Source organism: Protomyctophum bolini (genome assembly GCF_963924005.1).
Source record: "Protomyctophum bolini genome assembly, chromosome: 2".
Taxonomy (NCBI): domain Eukaryota; kingdom Metazoa; phylum Chordata; class Actinopteri; order Myctophiformes; family Myctophidae; genus Protomyctophum; species Protomyctophum bolini.
This window is the reverse complement of record NC_137863.1, coordinates 10,047,154-10,070,805: the sequence shown is the minus strand read 5'-3', so window position 1 is coordinate 10,070,805 and position 23,652 is coordinate 10,047,154. Positions and strand designations below refer to the sequence as shown.

Here is a 23,652-nt window from a genome sequence, read left to right as displayed (position 1 = left end):
ACATAGGTAGGCTATCGAATGTTGTTACTAAACCCCTTAACAAAACACCTTTACACATATGATATCCTATGTGAAGCACAAGTTGTGCTTTTAAACTTTTAATTTATATTTGGGAACGATTACAAAGGCATAATTGTACCACCCTTTTTATTTTATGCTCAACCTGTATAGGTGTAACATAAAACTAGCATATTCCTTGACAGGCTGTGGGCTATGTGGCAAGGTGTTGTGTGACAACATGAAATGATGGCATTTAATAGGCTATTAGATCTCCCTGTATGTGGATTAACCACTTGAACAAGATAAGTGTGTATGGAAGATAAACGGTCCCAGTACAGAGCCTACTCGGGTCCAGTTACTGTAATACTACAGCGTAAAGACAGACTGGAGTAGAGGTTATGGGAGTGTCGTCTCTTATTGGATAGAAAGAATAGAACAAGGCCAAATTCAGAATTTGTAATAGAATCTCTCTGATCGCAGGACTCCCTTTACTTTACCCACAGGGAGCATGTGGTCAGTGTACTTGACTAGTTGATCTACCAGGAACCCCATGACTGCCTAGATGTTCTGAGACACGTAACGCGTACTGATGACTTTGTTCTCATCGCATAAGGGAATTCAGAGAAAATGTTAGTTACAATATGCAGCTTACAATCAGACAACTTGTTTTAACCTTAGGGAGGAAAGCATCCTTGAGATGATTGGATGTTTTCAGCATTCCAATTGATATGCTATTTGTAAGCACAAGCTACTTCCTCACTAAGTAAGAAAACAAAGATTTGCTTATGTTAATTTGTTTTACAGAGAGAGAGAGAGACTAACCAGAAGTAGATTAACAAATTACGCTAATTTAATTTGAGAATCGTGTGGACATTTCACTTTTATCTGATAAAACAAGAGAATCAGCACAATTTCATAAAATCACTAAGGAGTTAGTTTCCTTTATAAAACTAGTATAAATAATCACAAAGAGATCAAATGTTTGCAGTGTTTTTGTGGAGGGGTAAAACAGGCAGATATCAATTGACAAAGGTCAAGAGGACGACAGTGTTTGACAAGGATCAATTAGGCTTATGTCAAATGGAACATGACTTTGATCATTATTTCTAATCATTTGCATCCATTTCCAATCTTGCATTTTTTTTGCAAGTTATTAGCATAAAACCTTGTTATGGCTGCCATGCACTGCCATGTCAAGACACTGACAAGGTCAAGGTTATTATGGCACTGTTGTGGGAACATTTAGTCCTGCTTAGTGTGGAGACTAATGCAGTATTTATTTGTCAATTTGCATGGATGTGCTCTGGTATAAAAACATGTAGGAATCACACAGCAGCCTGCGCACTAGCTCGTCAGCCTGAGAGAGATTGGCCCGTGCTAGCTCCTCGTCCGTTTGTGACAGGAAGTCCCCAACTTCCGGACAAGCCTTGATCTCTGGAATGTTGTATCCTCTTTCGTCATCACCTGAAACGAAGGTGGATACTAGATTAGAGATCAGCACAAGCCAAGATAAGAGCCAGTCCTAGACGTCAGGGTGCTTGCCGTGTTATCTCTAAATCTAGTTTTGATACTCATAAAACCAGGTAGTCATGAATAACCATCTTGCAGGGAAACCACAACATAACATTTGCACGAACAGTCATGTCTTTGTCACAATGGCAATTCTTTGCACATACAAGTCAATACACAAAGATAGTGGCTGCAAGCTCAGGTCAAAAGTATGCTGAACTTTATTTTTACACTTGTTTATCAGATAAGGCAAACTTAAATCTGTCTCACCGCATCTGTCTGCCATGCTGTCAAAGAAGAGCCAGGAACGAGTGTCAGTGCCATATTTGACAAATGACACATAATGACTAGTTTTAATACAGAGAACAGCAAACAGCTGCATCATGTGCCTTGGCACAGCGTTATCAGTGTGCATCTGTGGTGGCACTGCCAGAGCTCTGGGGCAGTGGCCCTGCCGCAATCGATGGGAATGCACCTTAAGAAAAAGTAAGACATATAAAAAGAGTTATACTTTTAGTGAAGGAAAACAACATCAGTCCTTGTGTAACTTTAGTTGTATGACATGGAGGTGACTTTGCATTTAAAACCATATGCCACAACCTTATGCTTACCTGTGTATTGCAAGTGGAGCAGTACTGTTTGATTTTCCCTGGTTGGAGTTTACAGTCTGGAAGACATTGAGGACATTCGATCTCTGCCACACACCCACAGATAAAGCATTCTCTTGGAGCTGTTGGGGGAAGTAAACAAAATGTGTCTACCATAGAAAGTACGAGTGTATTTTTAAAGGGACTAAGCTGAAAAAGTGAGGGGCGCTCTTATCATCATACATCATCTCATTTGTCTTCAATGTTTGTGTTTACACACTTTGTCTTCAATGATGTTTGATATTATTATATTTGTGTTTACACAAACACTCAAAGCTGGACATAGGAGGGGCTAGTGCCCCTCAAAAAGTAAAAAATCTTTAATGTCCTACTCACAGTTATATAGCAGATCTGTGATGTCCAGCTCTGTGGAGGGGATTATGTTGGGGAACATTTTGTACTTCTTTCCAAACCTTGGCATCTGCACTATTAGACAGGATGGAGTCTGATGAGGAAATGGTGGGGACAATCATTAAGCCTGAGTTACTACTGTGAGGGTGCACTGAAAATAGCCTATCTAGCATCTCACAACATAGCTTAGTGGGTAGAGAGGCTGCCTCTCTGCATGTTCTCCCCGTGTCCCCTAGGGTAGATACCCTCACAAAAACATGCTGTAATCCTGGTCTCTAAAACTACCTCCCCCTGGCCAGCCGGGGCGCCTGATGGAGGGGAAAGGAACTGGTCGGAATAACGTGTCCCTTCCACGCGCTACGTCCGGCCGGGGAAATTCCCCTCTGTCAGGTGAAAAGAAGCAGCTTGGACTCCTCATGCATAGAAGGAGGCATGAGGTCAGTCCGCTGCCCCCCCAGGTTGGCAGAGGAAGTGTAGCGCCCAGGATTACATTAGATAATTGGCACTGGGTGAAAAGAAAACTGGGTTACAAAATCGTGGGATAAAAAATTATAATAAAAAAAAAAAGAGAGGCTGCCTCGTAATCAGAAAGTCACCAGTTGGATTCCCAGCCCCAGTCTGTGTCGTCGAGCAATACACCCACCAAGCTCTAACTGCTTCCCCCTAAGCGCCCAATATAACTGTCTAAGCAGCCATCAGCAGGATGAAACTGAAACAATTTTTTCACTGCGGCATTAAGATATGTTGTGCTGCAATGCATTGTGAGCTAGTAGATCTGCTATTTTCGGCACATGAAACCAAAATGAAAAGTAGAAATCAAGCTCATGTATATTATCACTTTGAAAGATTGCATAACAAAGCAGCACAACCCACCTCCTCAAACTTTAGGTCACATGAGAGGAAAGACGTGTCCAGCAATTGTTGGACGGTGGGCATCTGGACCACCTGCTCTTTTTCCAAAATGATCTGGAAGGTATAGGCCCCCTGGAAAATTTCTCCTCTAGATCTATGATGATAAGAACTTCAGTGAGTTGAGTTTGCAAAGAAAAACGAGACAGGTTATCATTAATGCATCCGTTTCATACCTGAGTTTAAGCAAGGGCTCCATGCAAAGTCCCTTCTGCAGGAGAACTGTGATGAATTCCTCAGGATCTGCAGGAAAGCAATATTTAGAATATAGCCTACATGACTCTTTAAACATATATTATTTTATAAACATAGAAATTGTCGAAGGTGTGATCAAGATAATATATTTTATATCATAATGAAAACAAATTGCTCCAGGCACACATACTGTATAATACCTTTTTCTTCTGTGAGGAAGGTTTCACAGCCCAGCTGTTCACGGAATTTCATCACACTTGCAGCAGGAACAAATCCTTGTCTGAATAGAAAACAGTAGCAATCAGTGCCAGCATAGGAATGATACAACAGCATGCAAAGGCTAAAACAAACAAAAATGCACTCACACACAAACACACAGACTCACAATCTCATGCACAATAGCTGCATCCATATCAATAAAGCTAATACAACAAAATGGGTTGTTTACCCAGTGGAAAAACATTATCATTCATGCCTATATTTAGCTAACTTGAGGGTAATACAGTTATAATGTACCTGCGTAAGCGGTTGATGATTTCTTTTCTAAGAGTGCAGGATATGGGTTGTTCTGTTGGTTTGCGGGTGCTGCAGAGAGTATCCAGCGTTGTGGGTGAACTGAACAGACTGTGTAGGGACAATTTTCACTTTTATCAACTTGGCACTTGGATGCTGCAATTTATACTGTGCCAATAAAGTCAATCTGATCTGAATCTGAAGCGAGTGCTACTGGAGGGTGCTGCTGAACTTGTACCTGAAGAGTGTGGCATCCAAATAACAGGAGTTAAAGTGACCCTGAATACCCTTCATTCTTCCCACCAACAAAGACATGGCCTCTGATTCATGTATAGGGGGTGCATCCTCCTCAAAGTCATCTGGTGGGGGGGAAAAAAGAAAACGCATTGAATAATAGTAATTATGTTCCACTCCCAATATAATTATGTGAATATACGTGCATATACAGTACATGTGCAAGCTGGAGATGGTTCTTCGGGTTTCAGGCTCTCCTTATATGTAGGGGAGCGGAGAAACCTGCTGTCAGGGCTGCACTTTGTAACTGGCATAAACAAAGCTCTGTTCCCTTTGCAGGAGAAATATCTCTGGCCTCCATACATCCCATCAGAACAGCCATTTACATCGTAGTCCTGAAAGAGTGAGAGTCAAGATAAAGGTAGTCAAATCTCACAAAAACCTCTATTCTGCATAAAGGGCAACACTGACATAACACTTTCTCTGCCTGTCTACAGTATGCAAAATGATGTGTTTTAATACATTTTACGTAGCCAAGCGAGCAAGCTCTCCTAAAAAGGACCATAGCCGATTATCTACACTAGGGGTGCTCAAAAGGTAGATCACGATTTACCAGTAGATCACAAAGGCTGTGCAGGTAGATCACATGACATGTCCCTAAAACATATAATTTAAATAAAATATATAATTTGGCATCTGACACTTGAATTAATTAAGGTGACTTGATTGATTGACATAAAAAAGGGCAAACATCACAAAAACTAAAAAAATTCCATTTCCCCCCCTTTATCTCCAATTCCAAGTGTGTTTGTCATGTTATGTAACTCCAGCTCTGCTTTTCCAAAGCCCCCTCAGGTAAAATGCGGGTCATTTTGAAAGTAGCAAATAGTACAAAAAGTCTGGGCACCCATGATCTAAACAGTATAGTTGCATAGGCTATAACAGTACTGCTAATTTATTTTTGTCAAAGATACAGATTTTTATGGCTTTATTTTTGTTAAAGTTATGATACTGTAACTGTACATTTTAAATAAATGCAATATAAGGCTGTTAACGCAGAGCCTGTGAATAGAAATTGCATGCATCAATGGCAGTATGGTTCTTTAACTCACCAATTCAATTCCTGCCGATTCAGTCGTTTTTCCAGGGAGAACTCCCATCCAGCGGATGACTCCATATACAGTGACCCCTGTATTTGATATCACTTCCACCATGGACCCTACATCTAGGCGAATATGGGAACTGTTGGGGCTTTGACGGATACTCTGCATTTCAATCATTTGTCGTGCACGTGATCCCATATTTGGCATGGAGTTGATGCGTGACACTGCCTTTCTGTTTAGACCTGAAGGCAAAGGGACAACAATCGTAGTTATTATGAAGTTGTTTATTTGAAGCAAAGTTTTGATGTTTTAGGCCGCATTGACCTTCATCAGGTTCAGGTTCCCACCTTTCATAATTTGTTTCTCACCAGCACCATTTAATATGGGTGTCTGACAATGACATTTTATTGGTCTTGTGACAGTTTTTGTGCGCTGTCACATGCTGTATGCCATCAAATTGACCTCCAGTAAACATGCCACAGGTCTAAATATGAGGTATGCAGACTCTCTGAGCACACAATGTACACAAATGGCAGCTCATGTGATAACTTTACCATTCTGCATTCCAGAACACTTGGGGCCGGTTTTTCAGGTTCTATGTAGAGGGCCGCTTGATTGGTGCCCTCACTGTAGTCACAGGTGCTTGTGTAAAGCAGTTCAGTTTAAGAGATTATGTTTTTGTTGAATAAAAGCCACAAGGGTTTACTTAACCACTAATTACATGGAGAATTACCTTTTGTATTAAACAAATTAGGTAATATATTAAAGTCTAACGCATGTTGCTGTGATTAGGTGATGATATGATGATGTAAAACAAACAGACAAAACAAACATTAAACTCTCTTTATTGTTAATGGCATTTAATGTTTGTGTTAGTGACTAAACAAACATTAAAATCTGTCCATTGTCAATAGCGTTTTTAATGTTTGTTTAACGAAAAACAAACATTAAACCTGTATATAGGAGGGGCTAGCGCCTTTGCTATTTATACTTAAGAGCATCATTCATGCTGAACTATTGATGTGATCACTTGTTAATAGTTTATTTCACTGTAATGTTTGCTCATATTTTATTGCTTGTGGACTAGTACTTAGACATGCAAATAAACAGTAAACGGTAGGGCAGGCTACTGACCTCCAGAGTGGCTGTCTCTCCAGTGGAGACCAACAGGGACAGAATAAGCAGGGACCACCTGGATGATGTCTGCTGCATTGAATAAGGGAAGAGGGACGGGCTTCTTGGATGGAGTGGGATCAGACTCCTGTAAAAAATTAATTGAAGGACCTTCAGTTAAAAATAAATATATCAAATACACAAAGTTACAACTCCTGTGCATGGTTACATAAGTGTTATGCAGTAATACTCTATTACAAGTGGATATTCCTTTTTGAAATAGGCAGGGTACATGAGAAAATAAAATTCAACCCTATATCTTGTCTGGCTCATATTGCCAATATCAAAGCTCACCACAAATTCAACCTCAAAGCCAAGCATTTGCAGATCTTCTTGGTTCTCCTTCCTGCCAATCTGCATGAGGTTCTTCACCAGCCCTGGCATGTGTCCTCTCTTGTGCTTCACCACCACAAGGTCATCCTGAGACAGTTCACAGATGGCAGAAAACAGCTGAGGATTACACAGTAGCTCTAGGCGTTTGCTTGACGGGGACACGAAGAGCAGAAGCTGAGCTTGGTGGCGGGTTAACGGGTATGTGTCATCAGATCTCACGACCCCCCCAGTCTTGGTGCTGCCTGCATTGCTGCCACTGCCGTAGAGCAATCCCATCAGTTCCCCATGCTGTATCTCTGCCTCCACACGGCCAATGCATCCTCTGGAGAAGCCTTTCCTCGCCTTGCCTCTCGTCACAATGAAGAATTTCTCTTTTCCTCCTGCTTTGATCTCCATGAGACTCCTTGTTTGCACAATAGTTTTCTGCAAAAGTTTAGGCTAGCAGACAAAATTCTAATATTGAATTCTAATAATTTTCACTGTATTGTGTGCAAAGTCATTTCAGAATATCTAAAACATAAAATAAAAACTTTTGAGTATATATATTAAAGAGAAGAATGAGAAGAAAATTCTTCAACTTTCAGCTGAATAATGAATCGTCATCATTAAGGTACAATACAAAGTTGGTGGTGGAAACATTGTGCTAGCCTAAATCCACTTGACCCCAGCTGGAATAAAGACACGTTTGGTTGTCTAAAAAGGTTCCACTGCAACATTCTGAAACACAGATGAAATCAGTAGGCTAATAATAGATAGATCTACTTACTCAGGATTTTCAAAGGCCAATTATTTAAATGTCACTGTCGACATTCTGCATCGGTGAGCACGAGCCGAGGTCTGAACTCGTCACAAAGTTCTTATGAATAAAGAAGTCTCAAGTCTGCCTGCGTTCCCAGTGAGTTGATATAGTGACCTGGCAGTGACCGGCGACGCCTACTCACTGCTAGTGTGCGCGTTGCTTAGATTGGAAGCCAGTAGACAGGAAAGAAAGAGAGCCCTGATACTTTATCTACAGTGTTCCAACTCCAAGTGACACATCATTCCATTCCACAATCCACAGGTAGGCAAGCCTAGGTCGTGTACAGATGCACAACAATTGCACATGTATGCAACTTAATGCAAGTGGCAGGTTCAGTTACAGCAGATAAATAAAGACCAGCTTGAAATTTCAAGGAAGGGGGAATACCGAGCCTAATTTCTTTATTTTGCTTTTCAACACTATATTATCTTTTAGTTTGTGATGAAGCGAATGTACATACATTGGGCGCGTTCGGAAATAACGCACTGAGCGCACTGTGCAATGCATAGGCGAGCGAGTGCGCTCCGGTACGGTATTTCTGAACGCGCCCAATTATATGTAGCCTATCTACTTATTTTACCTTGGAGACATAATTCTGCATTTATTTAAGCCTGCAGTTAACGTTCCATGGGAATAGAATTAGGTTAAAGTGAAACTATTTACAGGTAAATGATCAATTTAAACGAGCAGCGACCTGATATTTTTTGTATAATTTGTAATTGTAGGCCGCCTACTACTGAAAGATGATCAATAAACAAAACAAAAAGTTTGTCAAATAAACAGAATAAATGAGCCATTTCACCACAAATAATTTATAGCCAATGAATTATACATGAAACAAGTTGACTTAACAGATCTGCTTCAACAATCTGCTTCATTGCAAATACAAAGTAGAGTCGTCTGCCCTCTGTTGGTCACTGGTTGTTACTGCAAATACAATAAACTGAATGAAATAATTAAGACCACATTCTCTCATCCTTGTAGTTAAGACACCGTCCGTTTTCAATTACATGACAACATAAACTATAAATATGAACTGTATTAGGTAGGTCCAATAAAGTCCTTGTTCCACTTGATCCCCCGAACCACAGATAGTGCCTTCACCCTTTGGACAATGTGACCCTTTCCACGCAACATCTGCACCGCCTCCTCTGGAAACCGAGCTAAAAAGTGAAAAGGCAGGGCAGAAGTATAAACACAAATGCCTGTGTGTCAAAAACAAAGGCCATAGTAGAATGAAGAACTATTGGGTCATATACTTAAGTCTTACAGTCTACAAGAAGGCTGTTTGATTGGAGCTGGGGATGAAGTCTTCCTATGGACAAGCTGTCATTCATTTCTTTATGGCTGGATAATGCATTTATCAACACCTACAAAATGGAAAGCATCTTGTTAATGTCTTAACTACCCTTTATTAGATTAGATTACATTTATTGTCACTGCAGAGTATACAAATAGCCTACTTTGACAATGAAATGAAGAGTGGCGTCTAACCAGAAGTGCAATACAGTAATGGTAGTACCTACAGTACATCCACATTTAAATATACACAAGTCAAAATACTGTAAAGTACTGAATCATTGTAGACCTGAGTAATCCCACTCAGACTGTGTTCTCCATCTGAATTGGTTAATGCCAGATAGCTCCCACATTTATTCCAGGGCGGCAGAACTATTGTGGTCATGAGAGATGACAATGGCCTCTTCCCTGGTTGGATCCGGTTTCTCTACAATGTAAAAGGCAACCAAAGAACATGGAATTATGAAAGTCTTCATAAAGAATTTTCAGGACACGCTGTATGTCAAATCTCCATGAACAATCAGTCTTTGACATCACTTGTGTATTCACTGCACAATCTATTTTTCTTTCTTCTTCGCCACATTTCAGTTTAGTGCACTTAACAGTATGTTGAGAATTCATGCAGGAATGTGTATGCTATAAACTAGCTACATACAAGTAAAGGAAAAAAATGTACTGAAGTTCTGTCTATTGTGACCTTGTGGCTTACTAGTTATGTAATTTACCAGAGTATTGACTATCTCTTCGGTTTTGTTAGGCATAGAGAAGTCAAGGATGTGACTGTTGAGGAGAATGCCTGAGGGGGTCATGATTCTACTCCCAAATGGCCTGCTCAAGGAACTGTAATGTAAAAACAATGCATGAAGAGTGGCTCATACCATGAACGTTACCTTTTGTGTTGACATTAAAGTGTGATGTAATTCAAATGGAGCAAACACACTACCTTGTCACGGATACAATGAGGCCATCTAGTCCCATTACTATCACTTGGCTAGCCACGGCCTCACCCTTGATGGAGATAGTTGGGTCATGCTCTGGTGGAGAGGCGTGGGACGAATTGATTTTCTGCCGTAGCATATCAGCCTTTCTCTTGCTTTAACAAAGACACGGGTGTAAGAGAGAACATCCACCAAAATCACGTCGGAGTTGTACTTTACAAAAGATAAGTAGTAAGAGGCACTGATCCAGGTAAAATGAAAATGAATGGTCAGATTTTCAGGAAAGTTGGTGAGAATGATCAGTAACCCAGAAGAGATGACCAAGTTTGGTTCAAACAAAAAGAAATGGCCACGGTCACAATCAAGAACAAGAGATGTTGATGCGGGCAGGGTTTGCACCGTCAGATGCTTTTTTTTAAAAATCGGTTTATTGGGATCCCCAATTGTTGGCATGTGGATGCCATTTCCTGGGTCCATAAAATAATTATAAAACAGGATTTCACCTGATAATGAAGTGTGTTTGCAGTACATGTGAAATACAGAATATAATAAATAGTTTACCTTAGCATCTCAGAAAGAAGCTGAGGAGTTGAAATTGAGGAGTTGTGCATAGCATCATCCAAACCACTGGCTAAAGCCAGAGTTTCTTTCAAAGACTTTAAAATGAATAATAAAAGGGAAATAGCATTCAATAAGGAAACTAGAATTTCTGTAATCACCAAAGAGGCGACACCTAAGGTTGAGATCATGTACCTCAGCAACCCAATGGTATATGTTACGTGAACCACCAGTTTTATAGAGGTTGAAGCCCTCCAGCAGGTTGAGGGTCGATATCAAGGCAGCACCAGCAGATGGGGGCGGGGTAACTAGAACTCTAAATCCTAATGGAATTAAAGCACATATGTAGAATGTGAATGAATGAAAAGTGTCATGGAACCAAATTCATTTGACAAATGACATGTGTAATATTTGATATAGAGTATATAGTACAGCATTTACCATGATACAGGCCTACCACAGGTTGTACAAACTCTGCACTATAGTTACTGATATCCTCTCTGCTCAGGACCCCTCCATTTGCTTGCACCTATGAATGATCGAAGTACAAGTCAATTACAGTTTCTGTGCACTTAACCATCTGGATTCCAACCCATGGTTAAACCAAACTTTCGGGCTAGAGACACTCTGCTACACGCTGCTTTTACTTGACAACAATCCTTTTCAAATGTTACCTCATCCACCATCTCTTGCGATATGTTCCCACTGTAAAAGTCTGACAGGCCAGTTTCGAGGACAGCAGCGAGACTCTGCATTCTAAGAAATGCACCAGGAACAAGAGCCCGACCCCCTGGGAAGAATGTACTCCTGAAGCGCCCTGACAGGTTCTCGCTGCTTACCTTAGTTATGGCTTCAGCTGTTGAACAACAATTTGTCAAATACTAATGAAGAAAGTATGTCATGATTTATGACAACTTACATAATTACGTCAACTTGTGAGTCTGGGTGGGAGAAACCCCTTTGGAGGAAACACTGACTTACCTAGACTGTGAGACACATTGAAACCATCTCTGGCAATATCAGCTGCTCTGGCAACAACATCCTTCCATGACAAGCTGGAATGGAGCAATGTTGTGCTTAAAGGCAAATAAAAAGGAGATAGGAAGAAAATGTGGCAAGAAACCAGGTAAAAAGCCATATCCAGTCTCCTACCTCCCATATAGTTTATGAGCTTGGTGTAACCCTTTGAGCATACTTGGCACTCCAACCTGCAGACCTGGCTGAGTGGATGAGATGGCATATAATGAACATCTGCATTACTAAACAAATTCAGACATGTTATGAGATGTTTCCCGTCCTAATATTACCTTTAGCTCTAGAGTATTGTGAAACATCTCCTTTATTGCGTAAGGTGCACTTTCCTGAAAATTGATTGCCCTGGATTCATTCTTACGAATGTCATGAACCAGCATTACCCCTCCTCTACATAAAGATAATAAAAGATTAGACAGCGTTTAGTCTCATATAGTTCTGTGATTAATATTTTACAATTAATAATTAATTGTATGGCCACATACCCACCAATACCTGACAAATGCGGATGCACAACACCTAGACAGAGGACAGCAACGATGGCTGCATCTACACTGGAACCGTGATCATGAAGGACCCTTTCACCTAACTCTGTGCAGTACTTATGATCTGTCACCAGCACACCTTTCCTGATCTAGGATGACAAGGGCGTTTAAATATGAGCAAGATTACAGTTGTGTTTGAGACTGAGCTCTACTTGTACATGTGAGATGGGTATAAATTATGGCATACTTGAATTTTCCCCAGGTACATTTGTAGGATCATAGCAACGGTGACTGCTATGGCAAAGAGGATGGGTACTGCATAGATTTCATGACAGGTATCATGACAGGAAGTAAGTGTCTTGGGTGCTGTAGGAGGTGGGTCGCCAGCAGAATTTTTCAAAGAGAAGCCTTTAGCTTTCAGATCACCATCGTCGCCAGAGACCAGCTGTTTTATAGGTATCTCGTTTGGGAGAAGGCTGAGGTCTGTGTTAAGAAAATACCGGTAAATGATTTTAGATCCTGACCCTAATAGAACCAGGGTTTGCGTAACCAAGGGTATACACATACCTGTATCAGGATCCTGTTCTTTGGTCAATGTGCCAGCCACCGCAGGTGAGCCTCCAAAACTCTTGTAATTGATTTGATTGTTGTTGTTCAATTTTGTTTCAGGGGATGAATCCATTATTTTTGTGTTTACTCTGAAAGAGACACACCAATTGTATCAAAGCAAAACGTTAAAAGATGGATTTGGGAATTAAGTAGTGTTTGTTCAGTTCACTAACACTAACTGCACTCAATCCTCAGCTGCACAAATCAGTAATGGAAGACAGGAGTTGTAATTAACTCCTGACCAATGAGATTTTGTATGTGCATCTGATATTTCTCTCTAGTCTTGGTGAAGTTTTACCAACATAGTAGAGACATTAGAATGCTTGGCATTGATTAAGAAATAATGCAAATTCAAGACCAATATTTTTTATTGCTGTATGATGTTTTTAAGCTGGCAATACAAACTCAGAGCATAAAAATAAATACATTGAGGTATACACAACTTTAAATGTTTGGGGATACATTATTCATAGGCTAGGCTTTCTAGATCAACGAGCACATTTAGATCAACTCAAAAATATAAAAGTCAAATGCACAAAAAAAAAAAAAAAAAAGTCATTTAATTAGATGTACATCTTAATCTTAAAGCTGTGTACAGTCACATTACAAATAAGAAAGCTGCCCATGATCAGATAAGTGCTTTGTTGTCTTCCTTTTTGCTATTACATCGATCATACCCCACCACAAGGGGGCCAAATTGCCACCTTGTGAATATGTCCAATGGAGTTGTTATTATATAGTGAGTGTGAATCATCAATTTAATCATTACTATTACATTTGAGTATGTGACTTCCAAGGTATATGGCCTGACCAATTTGTGTGCTTATATTAGCTTGGCGTCCTAGTAGAGCCTTGGGTGCAGTTGCGACGTCCTGGCTGGTGGAGGTAGGTGCTGCGTATGTGGAAGGAGTGGTGCTGGGCTCGCTGGCAGACACAGTTCTGACGTTGAATGCCGCTGCGGGACAGTTGGTGACGGTCAACCCATGCATGAGCCCTCTGGACACGAGTCACCTGGGTCATCTTAGCCAAGGCTCTAGCCTGGGATGTAGTGCTGCGGATGCTCAGAATAGTAGCGCTGTTGTTTGGAACAGAGACATCTGGCTTTAATATGCAGTAAATAAAAAATATATTAATTTACATTTCATTTCAAAAGCACTCAGTGTGCCCTTGGTTCACAGTCTCTTTGTTGATTTTGTGTTTTATTTTGAAACTCAGTTCTAGGGGTACATGATTTCGAAAACACAGGACGTGATGTTACATCCAAAGTGCCTAGGGACTCTGCAAGGCAGGGGTGTCCTACTCCCTGAGCCAGGCTTTCACTTGAGCACATATTCAAAGTAATCAATTAAATCGACAATTGAATTGATAGATTAACAATCACTCCCTATGTATATGTGAAGATCATTAAACACATTTCATGCATTTAAAAAAAATGTGAAAAACAGATCTACAAACGCAAATTGTAATTGAGTTGTGTTTGATTGTTGTGTGTCGCAAAGCTATTTTCAAAGTGTTTGCGTGACACCATTGTGTGACAAACCTAGTATAAAAGAATAGGTCTTAAAAAGGTTAATCCATTCATTGAAATATGCGTGTGTATTATGAAAATGTTTTAAAGCTTCTTGATTATTAATTTAATCCAAAAAGTAATAAATAGAATAATCTGTAATGATATAATCGATAGTTGCAACCCTACTGAGTTCTAGAAAGAAGACCTCACTTCTTCCCTTGTTCATCACCTTCTCTCACCTAATGTCAGTTTCTGGGTTTGCATCAGTTTCCTCATTGACAGCAGGGTTTGATGGTGCCCTACGAACAGAGGAGTCATCGTTCTCTGTATCCTGGTCTGCTACAGAACTCACTTCATTTACTGCTTCTGCAGAAACACATTAGTATGGAACTTTAAGGCCTAATGTGGCGTGCCAAACTCTACAAGCTAACAACACACCATGATCGATAGTTGTCGAGCTTTTTGGCAAGTGTCACTCTTGTGTGATGAAATATTAATCAGACTCTCAAAAACTTTGATTTATATTCAGTGTCACGGGGCAGCCCGTGCCCTATACACACACACACACACACTGATTAAAGGGACACTTCACCCTTTTTGCAAAAGAATATATGTTAATGACGTTTAGAAGCTTTAGATCACTTTCCTGGGGTATTTATGTGTGTAATATGTGGTTTTAGATATTTTAGATTGTAGCATTGAGCCTGTTGTCTCTGATGTCATGGACACTGGTCTCACTACCTTCCTGGACTACAATTCCCATAATTATTTGGTGCACTGCTCATCCTTGTGGATAGGGGGGAGAGCTGTCTTACTGAGACAACATGTAGTCCAGGAAGGAAGTGAGCCCAGTGTCCATGACATCAGAGACAACAGGCTCACTGCTACAATCTAAAATATCTAAAACCACATATTACACACATAAAGACCCCCAGGAAAGTGTTCTAAAGCTTCTAAATGTCATTAACATATATTCTTTTGCAAAAAGGGTGAAGTGTCCCTTTAAGGACATCGCACGCACGCACACACCACACAGACTGTGGGTAGTGGGGCAGACAGGTCCATATAATCATATCATATAATGTCAATACTGTTGATGTATGCATTTACAGGATGTACAAATGAAATGATACACAAAGGGAAAACATTCAGTTTATTAACCTGTGTTTATTGCAACCTCAGTGTTAGTATGGCCTTTCCAGTGCTGGCACTTTAAGAAGGGGGGAAGGTGCCAAGTACTGTTGAGGAGTAGGGGTGTTCCATAATGTCAAGTGTAAAGTATGTCTATTATCGGGGGAAAGGAATGTAACCCCATATGATGTATAATCTAAAATAGAACATCTAGGTGTGGGGTTACCTATTCAGGTTCAGCTGATAGCTGTGAGCTTGTAGATCTACTGTTTATATTTAATTGCTTCGCTGTGGGTGGTAGGATCCTCTCCTATAAAGAGGAGACTGCAGGCAGAGCTAGTCAGTTATGCTGGGGCAGGCATCATGCTGACAGCCCTGTGAGAGAGCTGCTGGGGCCCATGTCATGGGCATAGCCTAGCCTAGCCTAGTGTAGTTTTGTTATTTTTCCTTTTTCCTACGTGGTACATTAAGTATTTTTGAGTTCTTTGTTTTGTATTTTGGCCAGTATTATTTTTGCTGTTTGATTTTTCGTTGATGAATATCTACACTGGAGCTGGAGGTTTTGAACAATAAAAACCACCAAAAAGCATCGCTGACTGTTTTTGGAGCCTTGGCCCTCGGGCAACTTCACATTCAGCATTGGAGTTTAAAATGGAAAACAAACTTTCTGAACAAAATTAACTAATTGCAATTCATCACAGAAAAAACAACCACCCATTTAGCTACAGAACTGACCTGTGTGGTTGACTAGAAGCCATCCCTCATCGTCAACCACTTCGCCAGACTTCAGATCTTGGTGAGCATCCTCATCTCCCCGAAAAAACAAACTGGTAAATATTTTGAACATGTTTGGTTTCTGTCAGGTGTATGTGAGGTAGTTGCTCCCTCCTGTAGTTCTCAATGGATGTCCCACCAATAGACCTTAACAGAAAAAGACAAATGTGACAGTTACATCAGATCACTTGGCGCTGCCTCTCTGTTTCATTGTTGTCAAGTAGCATCTATATCCTTGGCCCGTTATTTTTTTATAACGGTAAACCTAGACACCCTTATGGCCTATTGTAAGTTAAACAATAATAGGCTCAACTGATTGTAATGGTCATTGATTGGCCAATGAAAGCCCTGCAATGATTTTGAATAATCAACTGGCACGCAGACCCCCTTTGTTGCGTCCATCTGTTTTTGGTCATGGGGGAGGGGCTTCTATGCTCCAGTCCTACTTGCGTAGCTCTCTCGTCAGTCTCGTGCGTTCTCTACGCGGTGTCGCGGTACCAGCAGGTGTGGTAACATTAACGTAACGATATTGTAGCCTACTGTAGTAGGCCTAGGCCTACCCAGGCCAACACTTCAATAGCAATAATGAGTTGCGCTGCTCACAAATAGAGTGGTCTACACACTAGCCAGCCTACAGGTCGTGTGTGAGGTTGAGCCATGGCTGCAGAGTTTGGAAAAGCAGACAAGCAGTAGACATTTCCGTCGCCGATCAGTGAGCATGGACATGCGAACTGATTTAAGACATCAACATCTGGAACAGATGCAGTCTGAACACCAGCATAGGTGTATTAGGCTACCACGAAACGAAAATAATGATCTATCACTATCGACAGTGTTATGGCTTTATAGTTAAGAATAAGAACACATTTAGTGTTGAACAGTGCATGGCTACATATGGCATACAGATACAGCCTCATAGGAGTGGCACACAAAAATAAAACAACATTCCGAATTGTGTCTTCCCGTGTTGTATTTGTCACCTCCGAACATAACGGTTTTCGTGAACTAGTATTTTGATATAATGGAGCGATCGAAGGACGTAACGTAACTATAAGTCACAACACCTGCAGCTACAGTCAGACAAACGATGAGAGCATCGTAGGCTATACTTTATCGTCTCTCTGTCTAAATCCGTCTGGTTTCAGTGCAAACTGTTGGACGACCTATTTACAGATGTGTAATAAAGCTATAATGCCACCTTACCTGGATGATGGGGATCGTCTCTCAAATGAATTCGCTGTCCATTTTAAATTGTTACGAATTTTAAATGTTTTACCAGATAGCCTACTTCAGTTTAAATGTAGCCTAACTTGTAGAACTGATGCATGCCATGCACCAATATTTCTTTTTTCGTGGCTGCTGTTTTGCAACTGTTTGGAAATAACAACAGCTCAGCTGCTCGCACGGCACCTCCTCTTTCTCCGCCTACTTAGAGGTCCAGCAACCAATCAGAGGGCGCATAAAGAGCCATCTGTTTTTGAAATGCAGTACAGTACAGGCGCTGTCTAATAGCATGTAGTGTTTTAAATTAATTTAAATTTAAATTTAAACAGCCGCTGTTTTTGTTGGGATGTCTCCAAGACTGTATCAAATATAATTTGCGAGGCCTATTGTTTTTTTGCTTGGAAAAGTCCGCTTGGAATTTAATTTAATTGGTGTTTGGGCCTTGGGGATGTTATGTTTAAACCGCAAACGATTTGAGGGCGGAATCTGAATTTTAAAAGTCGCATATGGAGGCCCATGTAGCCCTCGCAGGCCCCCACACCCCACAATAAATACATTCAATTAAATAAGTGTTGTTTTAATTACAATTAACAGTAAATAAAAAGGCTATACCATTGCAGTGGCCTATATTTAACTGTGATAGCTTGCCTACAGAATATAATAGAAATAAAAACAAGCCATAGATAGGCCTATAAGTGCTTCTTTGCGGGTTCAACTTCAACCGCTTTAGCATTAGTATTATATTTCATTTGTATTAAACTGTACTCTATCTGTGCCTTTTTGTGCATTGTACAAGTAATCAATCAACTAATCAATCATTGAAACAAACAAACCTTCTCGGGGTGACCGTAGGCTACCTATACCGAATATTGTCCCTGCTACCCATTTTTCCTCAATACAAATCACACCCGTGTGAACTGAGTGTTGCAACTCTGTGTGGGGGTCCCCAGGGGTCAGGGATCCCCGGAACGTCCACCCACATAGGTTGCACCACCAAAATCTAAATCCCCCCCACCGAACCCCCCCTTTTCCCCTCACTGTATATTTTTCTTTTCCCTTTTTGCTTCCCTTATGATGAATTCCTGTTCTGTTCTTTAACTATATAGAAGTGTCTATTTGTCTCTAAATGTTTTGATGAATTGAACATGGTGGACCCTGTTGTAAACAAGTGTAATGCTTAATCGGGTCTTAACAGTCTTTGTATTGATTTTGTGCTTGAAATGTACTGTAATTCTGCAAACTGTTTATAAATATTTCAATCAATCCAAAAATCTCAGTCAAACAGACCAGTCATTAATTGTAAGGACTGTACTGTTGTCAGTCTCAAATTGCTAGTTTATTCCAAAAGGTGGCGCAATTGCACCACTGGATTGACAACAACAAATCAATGACTGATTTGACTGATTGCAGAGCTCCTGCTGTTTTGTTTTGTTTTCTTGTTGCTGTTTTCTTTTTCTTTTTTCGGGTCACAATCACAAATTACCTTTTTGCATTAAGTTGACAATACCATTCAATATTTCAATTTAGAATTGGAACAAAATGTTTCCTTTTGAATTTCAGTACCATTCAAATGTATGATTTTGTAAACGATTAAGAACATATAGAGGCTATGCCTGACAATATAGGCCTATTTCAGAAATTATTGTAGGCTACAATAAAGCTACCAAGCTGTTTTTATCAGGCTTTTTTATAGGCTAATAATCATAATACAATGTTGCAAAGTGCTTCTCATAAAACTGACGAAATTAAATAAATTAAAGGCAACAACTGAATAAACCGGGCTGCAAATTAAAAAGCACTGCAGACATTGCTGTTTACTGTGTTTTGTCTACAGGCCAATGCCCTTGATGGCCCTCTGTTAAAGCAAAAGCATTGAGCAGTTTGAGCTTTGAGGCATATGTTTTCTGTCTCTGTCTCTCTTCTGCGCACTTTGCCATTGCTATGGAAGGTGGGGTGTGCCCTCGGGGCGATCACACCCCTACTGCCTATGTCAGAGTATTTCAGCAGAGAAGTGCGTTTAGTCATTTTGAGAGCGCTGCACAAGCACAGTAGAGTAGAGTTGTATAAGTAGCCCAAAATCTCGTGGATTATTGGATGGTATTTCTCTTCGTATTGTTGTTTCTGTGAAGATCTGAAGAACCCGTTGCATTTTCCGCCGTGTTGTGCTGTTGACCAACTTGTCCCGCAGGATATACTTTTAACATCAAAAAGGAAAATGCCTCGATCTTTCTTGGTCAAAAAATATTTCGCCAAACAAAAGCCAAACTATAGTGAACTGGAATATCAGAATGGTAAGTTACAAAACTTTTACTAAAGCTATAGTTAATGAACAATTATGGATGCATCCTTATAAGCGCATAAAACTTCACAGCCACCTGTTTTCTTAATTGGCTGTAGAATAATTATATATAGTGTCAAGTATATTCCTTAAACCTATCGAATGTGGCATGTGCGCAATTATTTTCTTTGACTACAAACAAACCAGCTCCATGACCATGATCAAGTTGAGGCCCGTTAGATGCACTTTCCCCCTTTTTGCTACTAGACAGAGCTCCATTCATGTTACAACCCCTTGTGAATACGTGGGAGGAAATGGCCCATGAAACTTCTACTTGCCTACAGCGTTTATACTAGTTGGTCTATATTCTATAAGGACAAACTCAGGAATATCCACAATTAGCATGGGTAGAATAGGTGTCACTATATTGAATGTATGTGAGTAAATATAAAACATAATTCAGATCAGATGTGTGTATTTGTGTGTCATCTATACCTCCATGCATGGTTAGACCGAATTATTGTTGTTTTATGCTGGCTGTGTGTTTGAACAGATCGTCTTGTTTCTCGCCCTCAGACACTTCATTGGATAGATACCCTCTCTCTGAGCTTGCACCAGGGGAGAATGGTTCAACAGCCACCTGCTACACAACAGGCATAGTGTGGGACCTGAGTGTGCTCCCAGCCCTATACCTACCCTCCCATACACAACCCTCTGCTACCCCAGGTCCACTGGATCTCAGCTCCCCATCCAGTCTGAGCAGCAATGCCAGCAGCAGTGGAGAGGAGGACGATGGTCGCACCTCAGACCCTCCTAGCCCCGAACCCACTCACAGCTACATCCCTCGCCAGCGAATGAAATGCACCGGCTCCAAGATCCACGGAAGTCCAAGGGAAGAGGAGGAGAGAGAGGCCCCTGCCACAGTAGCAAGGCCAGCCTTTTTCTGCAAACACTGCCCAAAAGAGTACACCAGCCTTGGGGCTCTGAAGATGCACATCCGGTCACACACTCTGCCATGTGTATGCACCACTTGTGGGAAAGCCTTCTCTAGGCCTTGGCTGCTGCGTGGCCATATTCGAACACACACGGGTAAGATTCACTTAGATGGATGAGGTCATTGGCTCTAGTCTATAGGATCCACTTCCACACATAAAAACAACAATCCTTACTTGGTTGCCAACTTTCCATTATGTTTTATGAGGTATGAGGTATAAGCATGTAAGAAATCATACATGCCTCTGCTTCAAGCTGCAAATCAATTCACTTCGGTTGTTGTAACTGTTATTTATTGGTTGCTTCTAAACTAAAGCATGGTCATTATCTGGCAAGTTTTTTATGGGGAAGGATATTATTCAATACAGTCAGTGCGATGAGCTCATCACAAAAGTGGTAAACAGTACACCCATAGGGAAGCCCAGTGTAGGCCCATTGATCACTCACTGAGTTCCTGCATCAATGACCTGCTGGGTACTTATCTTATCACAGACTGAATGAAGACAACAGACGAGGGATAGAATTCTGTCAAAGGGTACAAAGAATGTTTGAAGGACCTCTAGCTACCATTGAGCACTTACTACCTGAGGCAGTATGTTAGGGCACTAATCTCATTTAGCTCTTGATTAAATCATGCTAATTCGGTCAGACCCCTCCAGAAATACCTCATGTCTCTTCATTAGCTTCAGAATGAGGTGTTAATGGCCTGCTTCTGTACTTGGAGACGCCTGTCTGTCATTTCTGTGACCATTAGCCCCGTTTTTCCAAATACTTTTCTACTATGCCAGATATAGTATCTATAAATTAAATTGTTTCTCAATTAACAAAAGTACCCATAATTCCATTTAATTATTAAACAACAACAATACTCACACAAATTATATACATAATATGTTCACAAGATACTGTGTGTGTGTGTGTGTTTGTGTGTGTTTATGTGATCACCTTTCTTTGGTTGATGAACACATCTTGTAATCTATTCCTATCATAACGCTAACCTGGAACTTGCTATGTAGACTACTGTTGCTAGGCATTATGATGAAACCATTGAATGGCCACATCTCAAGCGCAGCAAGTGTAGTAATCACAGTAAAGTCATATGATGTGCTCACTGAACCTTTGTCTTGCCCCCTTCCAGGTGAGCGTCCTTTCTCCTGTCCCCACTGCAATCGGGCGTTTGCTGACCGCTCCAACCTGAGGGCACATCTGCAGACGCACGCCGAAGTGAAGAAGTACCAGTGTGGAGTATGCTCTCGCACATTCAGCCGCATGTCACTGTTACAGAAACACACCTCTTCAGGCTGTTGCTCTGCCACGGTTTGAGCCAGGCTATGGAGTTGACGGATCCACGCAGACCTCAGGGCCAGTGGAAGGTGGAGGGCAGCGGGGGCGGAGAAGAGATGCACACGGTCCCAAGCAGTCTGTTGACAACCAGCAGCACCGTAAGTGCATGGGGACCGCCCGACGAGCCCTGGAAGGAATAGCCAACAACCTGGTATAGTAAGGGGTGACGCTTCTTTATGGTTGAGAGTTTCACAAGCGTCTTGGCTTCTTTGTTTGCTGCAAAACCACAAGAGGAGCTGATAAATATATACACTTTTTTATTTGACTGCTGCAAGTCAAATTTCAAGCCATTCTTGGTTGATATCTTGGCACTGGACCAAAAACTGAACTGAATAATCATGACAATCACCAAATATCTGTGTGTTCAAAGTGCATTAGATTCCAAAGACCAAATCTTTTGTGGACTCATGGGGTTAGTGTTCAGTCTGTCTCTGGTACTGGCCAACTCGAGATCATGGTCTAGACACGGCTGCTGAGAGGTAGGGGTGCGTGGGTGGAATAAAACTCTCAGTGGGCCTCAACACACACACACACACACACACACACACACACACACACAGCTGTCCCTGGTACTGTGTTGTAGATAGACAAAGTGCTAACAGGTGCTACAGCCATGACCTTCACTGTTTGATAACAGGTAACTTCCACTGCCCTCAGATAGCTAACAAAAAAGAGGAAGTCTATTATCAATAACGATGGCGTCAGAGAGTCTTCGTGAGTTTATTTTCTCCAGTGGGGAGGATTTTAAGCCTCTATTTTGACCACATCCAAAGTTCCAAACCCTCTTTCTAATATGATGCGTTTCAGAGATAAGGAGAAGCCATTTTGTTCGGTGTTTTCTATGGAAGCTGTGTTCCTATAATAATGTTTTTCTTTTTAATGACATTTCAAGTCATGCACTCAAGGTTACCACAGTGTTACTAATGCCTACCAAAGCCATTTTTATGTAAGATGTGATATGAATTGTGCCTTGAAATCTATATAGCCTATACGTTTTGAAACCAAAAAATGTGCCTTTTCTTTTTACCTCAGTCAGTAGTTGACTTGTGATTAATAATAAGAAAGAGAAGAAAAAAAACATTTGCAGTATTAATGGAAATTGGCACCAAAAAACAAAGAAGAAGGCTGGGACCAAAGAACGTGTGTTTCAAGTGTTTACTCAACTGAGGTATGGTTGCCCAAGACCATGTAAATAAAACGGTCTGTATGGAGATCCGTTTCAAACTTTCCTGAATATTTTATGGTGGTTTTATAGTGCAATGTCCAGATATGTCTTATATAAATTTTGTACTGTTCCTGTGTGTTAACTTCTATTTCTTGTTTTTCATGAAATTTGCATTCAATAAAGTAATTTATGTTTATTAAAACTTTCTTTTGGTCATTTGCATTCATTGAATAATATTTGCAGGAGATGTCATTACATAGCTTTTAAAATATATATGAAAATTACATATAGAAAATGTTAGTTTCTCTTGCTGTAGTTTCTATTAGAAACTGTGGCAATTGCTTAATTCATAAACAAGGGTTTTATATTAAACTGATGTTTATTCTCATATTGGATGGTGTAAAATGGACCATTGTGTTGAAGCTTAAGTACAGGTGTGCAGGTGGTTACATGGTGATGGATGGGGACAACTGATTGCACCTGCTCTAAGTTCACACCTGCCACCAACTTCTCAAAGCCACTGTGCAAACACTGCTGGGTATGCGT

The 23,652-nt window shown here is 40.7% G+C and overlaps 4 protein-coding genes across 11 annotated transcripts; 1 reads left to right on the top strand and 3 right to left on the bottom strand.

The window, feature by feature from the left end:
- Positions 1 to 1,237: 1,237 nt before the first annotated feature.
- On the bottom strand, positions 1,238 to 7,839 carry cyld2 (cylindromatosis (turban tumor syndrome) 2). 7 transcript variants are annotated; one of them, XM_080773994.1, is made up of 14 exons: positions 7,734 to 7,839; positions 6,929 to 7,054; positions 6,596 to 6,722; positions 5,471 to 5,703; positions 4,576 to 4,753; positions 4,363 to 4,483; positions 4,128 to 4,235; positions 3,812 to 3,891; positions 3,593 to 3,659; positions 3,381 to 3,513; positions 2,493 to 2,601; positions 2,121 to 2,239; positions 1,780 to 1,984; positions 1,238 to 1,464 (listed from the first exon to the last, which is right to left on the bottom strand). In XM_080773994.1, the coding sequence occupies exons 2-14, from the start codon at positions 7,016 to 7,018 to the stop codon at positions 1,277 to 1,279; spliced, it is 1,758 nt and encodes a 585-aa protein (XP_080630120.1). In that variant the 5' UTR covers positions 7,019 to 7,054; positions 7,734 to 7,839; the 3' UTR covers positions 1,238 to 1,276. The 7 variants fall into 7 exon arrangements, with proteins under 7 accessions (XP_080630120.1, XP_080630121.1, XP_080630117.1 ...); XM_080773995.1 differs by having other exon boundaries at positions 6,596 to 6,719; XM_080773991.1 differs by having other exon boundaries at positions 6,929 to 7,390; positions 7,734 to 7,824.
- Positions 7,840 to 8,807: 968 nt separating this feature from the next.
- On the bottom strand, positions 8,808 to 12,760 carry LOC308326643 (glutathione hydrolase 7-like; the record flags this gene model as incomplete). The annotated part of the gene is made up of 15 exons (XM_080779613.1): positions 8,808 to 8,929; positions 9,037 to 9,136; positions 9,355 to 9,490; positions 9,717 to 9,905; positions 10,009 to 10,158; positions 10,565 to 10,659; positions 10,757 to 10,884; positions 11,003 to 11,090; positions 11,236 to 11,417; positions 11,543 to 11,616; positions 11,714 to 11,781; positions 11,869 to 11,983; positions 12,079 to 12,227; positions 12,326 to 12,561; positions 12,646 to 12,760. 15 exons carry the CDS (start codon positions 12,758 to 12,760, stop codon positions 8,808 to 8,810), a joined length of 1,947 nt encoding a protein of 648 aa, XP_080635739.1.
- A 295-nt stretch (positions 12,761 to 13,055) lies between these two features.
- tp53inp2a (tumor protein p53 inducible nuclear protein 2a) lies at positions 13,056 to 17,459 on the bottom strand. 2 transcript variants are annotated; one of them, XM_080780644.1, is made up of 4 exons: positions 17,306 to 17,459; positions 16,064 to 16,249; positions 14,437 to 14,563; positions 13,056 to 13,762 (listed from the first exon to the last, which is right to left on the bottom strand). In XM_080780644.1, the coding sequence occupies exons 2-4, from the start codon at positions 16,173 to 16,175 to the stop codon at positions 13,516 to 13,518; spliced, it is 486 nt and encodes a 161-aa protein (XP_080636770.1). In that variant the 5' UTR covers positions 16,176 to 16,249; positions 17,306 to 17,459; the 3' UTR covers positions 13,056 to 13,515. The 2 variants fall into 2 exon arrangements, with proteins under 2 accessions (XP_080636770.1, XP_080636771.1); XM_080780645.1 differs by having other exon boundaries at positions 14,437 to 14,496.
- Positions 17,460 to 19,293: 1,834 nt separating this feature from the next.
- On the top strand, positions 19,294 to 23,312 carry snai1a (snail family zinc finger 1a). Its single transcript, XM_080780633.1, has 3 exons — positions 19,294 to 19,617; positions 20,181 to 20,693; positions 21,736 to 23,312. Exons 1-3 carry the CDS (start codon positions 19,542 to 19,544, stop codon positions 21,918 to 21,920), a joined length of 774 nt encoding a protein of 257 aa, XP_080636759.1. The 5' UTR covers positions 19,294 to 19,541; the 3' UTR covers positions 21,921 to 23,312.
- Positions 23,313 to 23,652: the final 340 nt, after the last annotated feature.

What these genes read in the sequence shown, in the direction of transcription:
- cyld2 (XM_080773991.1), bottom strand. Translation starts at nt 7,363, where the DNA reads ATGGAGATCAAAGCAGGAGGAAAAGAGAAATTCTTCATTGTGACGAGA. An exon ending in GCTTTGAGGTTGAATTTGTG is followed by an intron (nt 6,723 to 6,928) that starts GTGAGCTTTGAT and finishes AATTTTTTACAG; the next exon opens with GAGTCTGATCCCACTCCATC. An exon ending in CTTCCTCACAGAAGAAAAAG is followed by an intron (nt 3,660 to 3,811) that starts GTATTATACAGT and finishes GCTTTCCTGCAG; the next exon opens with ATCCTGAGGAATTCATCACA.
- tp53inp2a (XM_080780644.1), bottom strand. Translation starts at nt 16,175, where the DNA reads ATGTTCAAAATATTTACCAGTTTGTTTTTTCGGGGAGATGAGGATGCT. An exon ending in GCTTCTAGTCAACCACACAG is followed by an intron (nt 14,564 to 16,063) that starts GTCAGTTCTGTA and finishes GTGTTTCTGCAG; the next exon opens with AAGCAGTAAATGAAGTGAGT. An exon ending in AACCCAGAAACTGACATTAG is followed by an intron (nt 13,763 to 14,436) that starts GTGAGAGAAGGT and finishes TCCAAACAACAG; the next exon opens with CGCTACTATTCTGAGCATCC.
- snai1a (XM_080780633.1), top strand. Translation starts at nt 19,542, where the DNA reads ATGCCTCGATCTTTCTTGGTCAAAAAATATTTCGCCAAACAAAAGCCA. An exon ending in TGAACTGGAATATCAGAATG is followed by an intron (nt 19,618 to 20,180) that starts GTAAGTTACAAA and finishes TCTCGCCCTCAG; the next exon opens with ACACTTCATTGGATAGATAC. An exon ending in CCATATTCGAACACACACGG is followed by an intron (nt 20,694 to 21,735) that starts GTAAGATTCACT and finishes GCCCCCTTCCAG; the next exon opens with GTGAGCGTCCTTTCTCCTGT.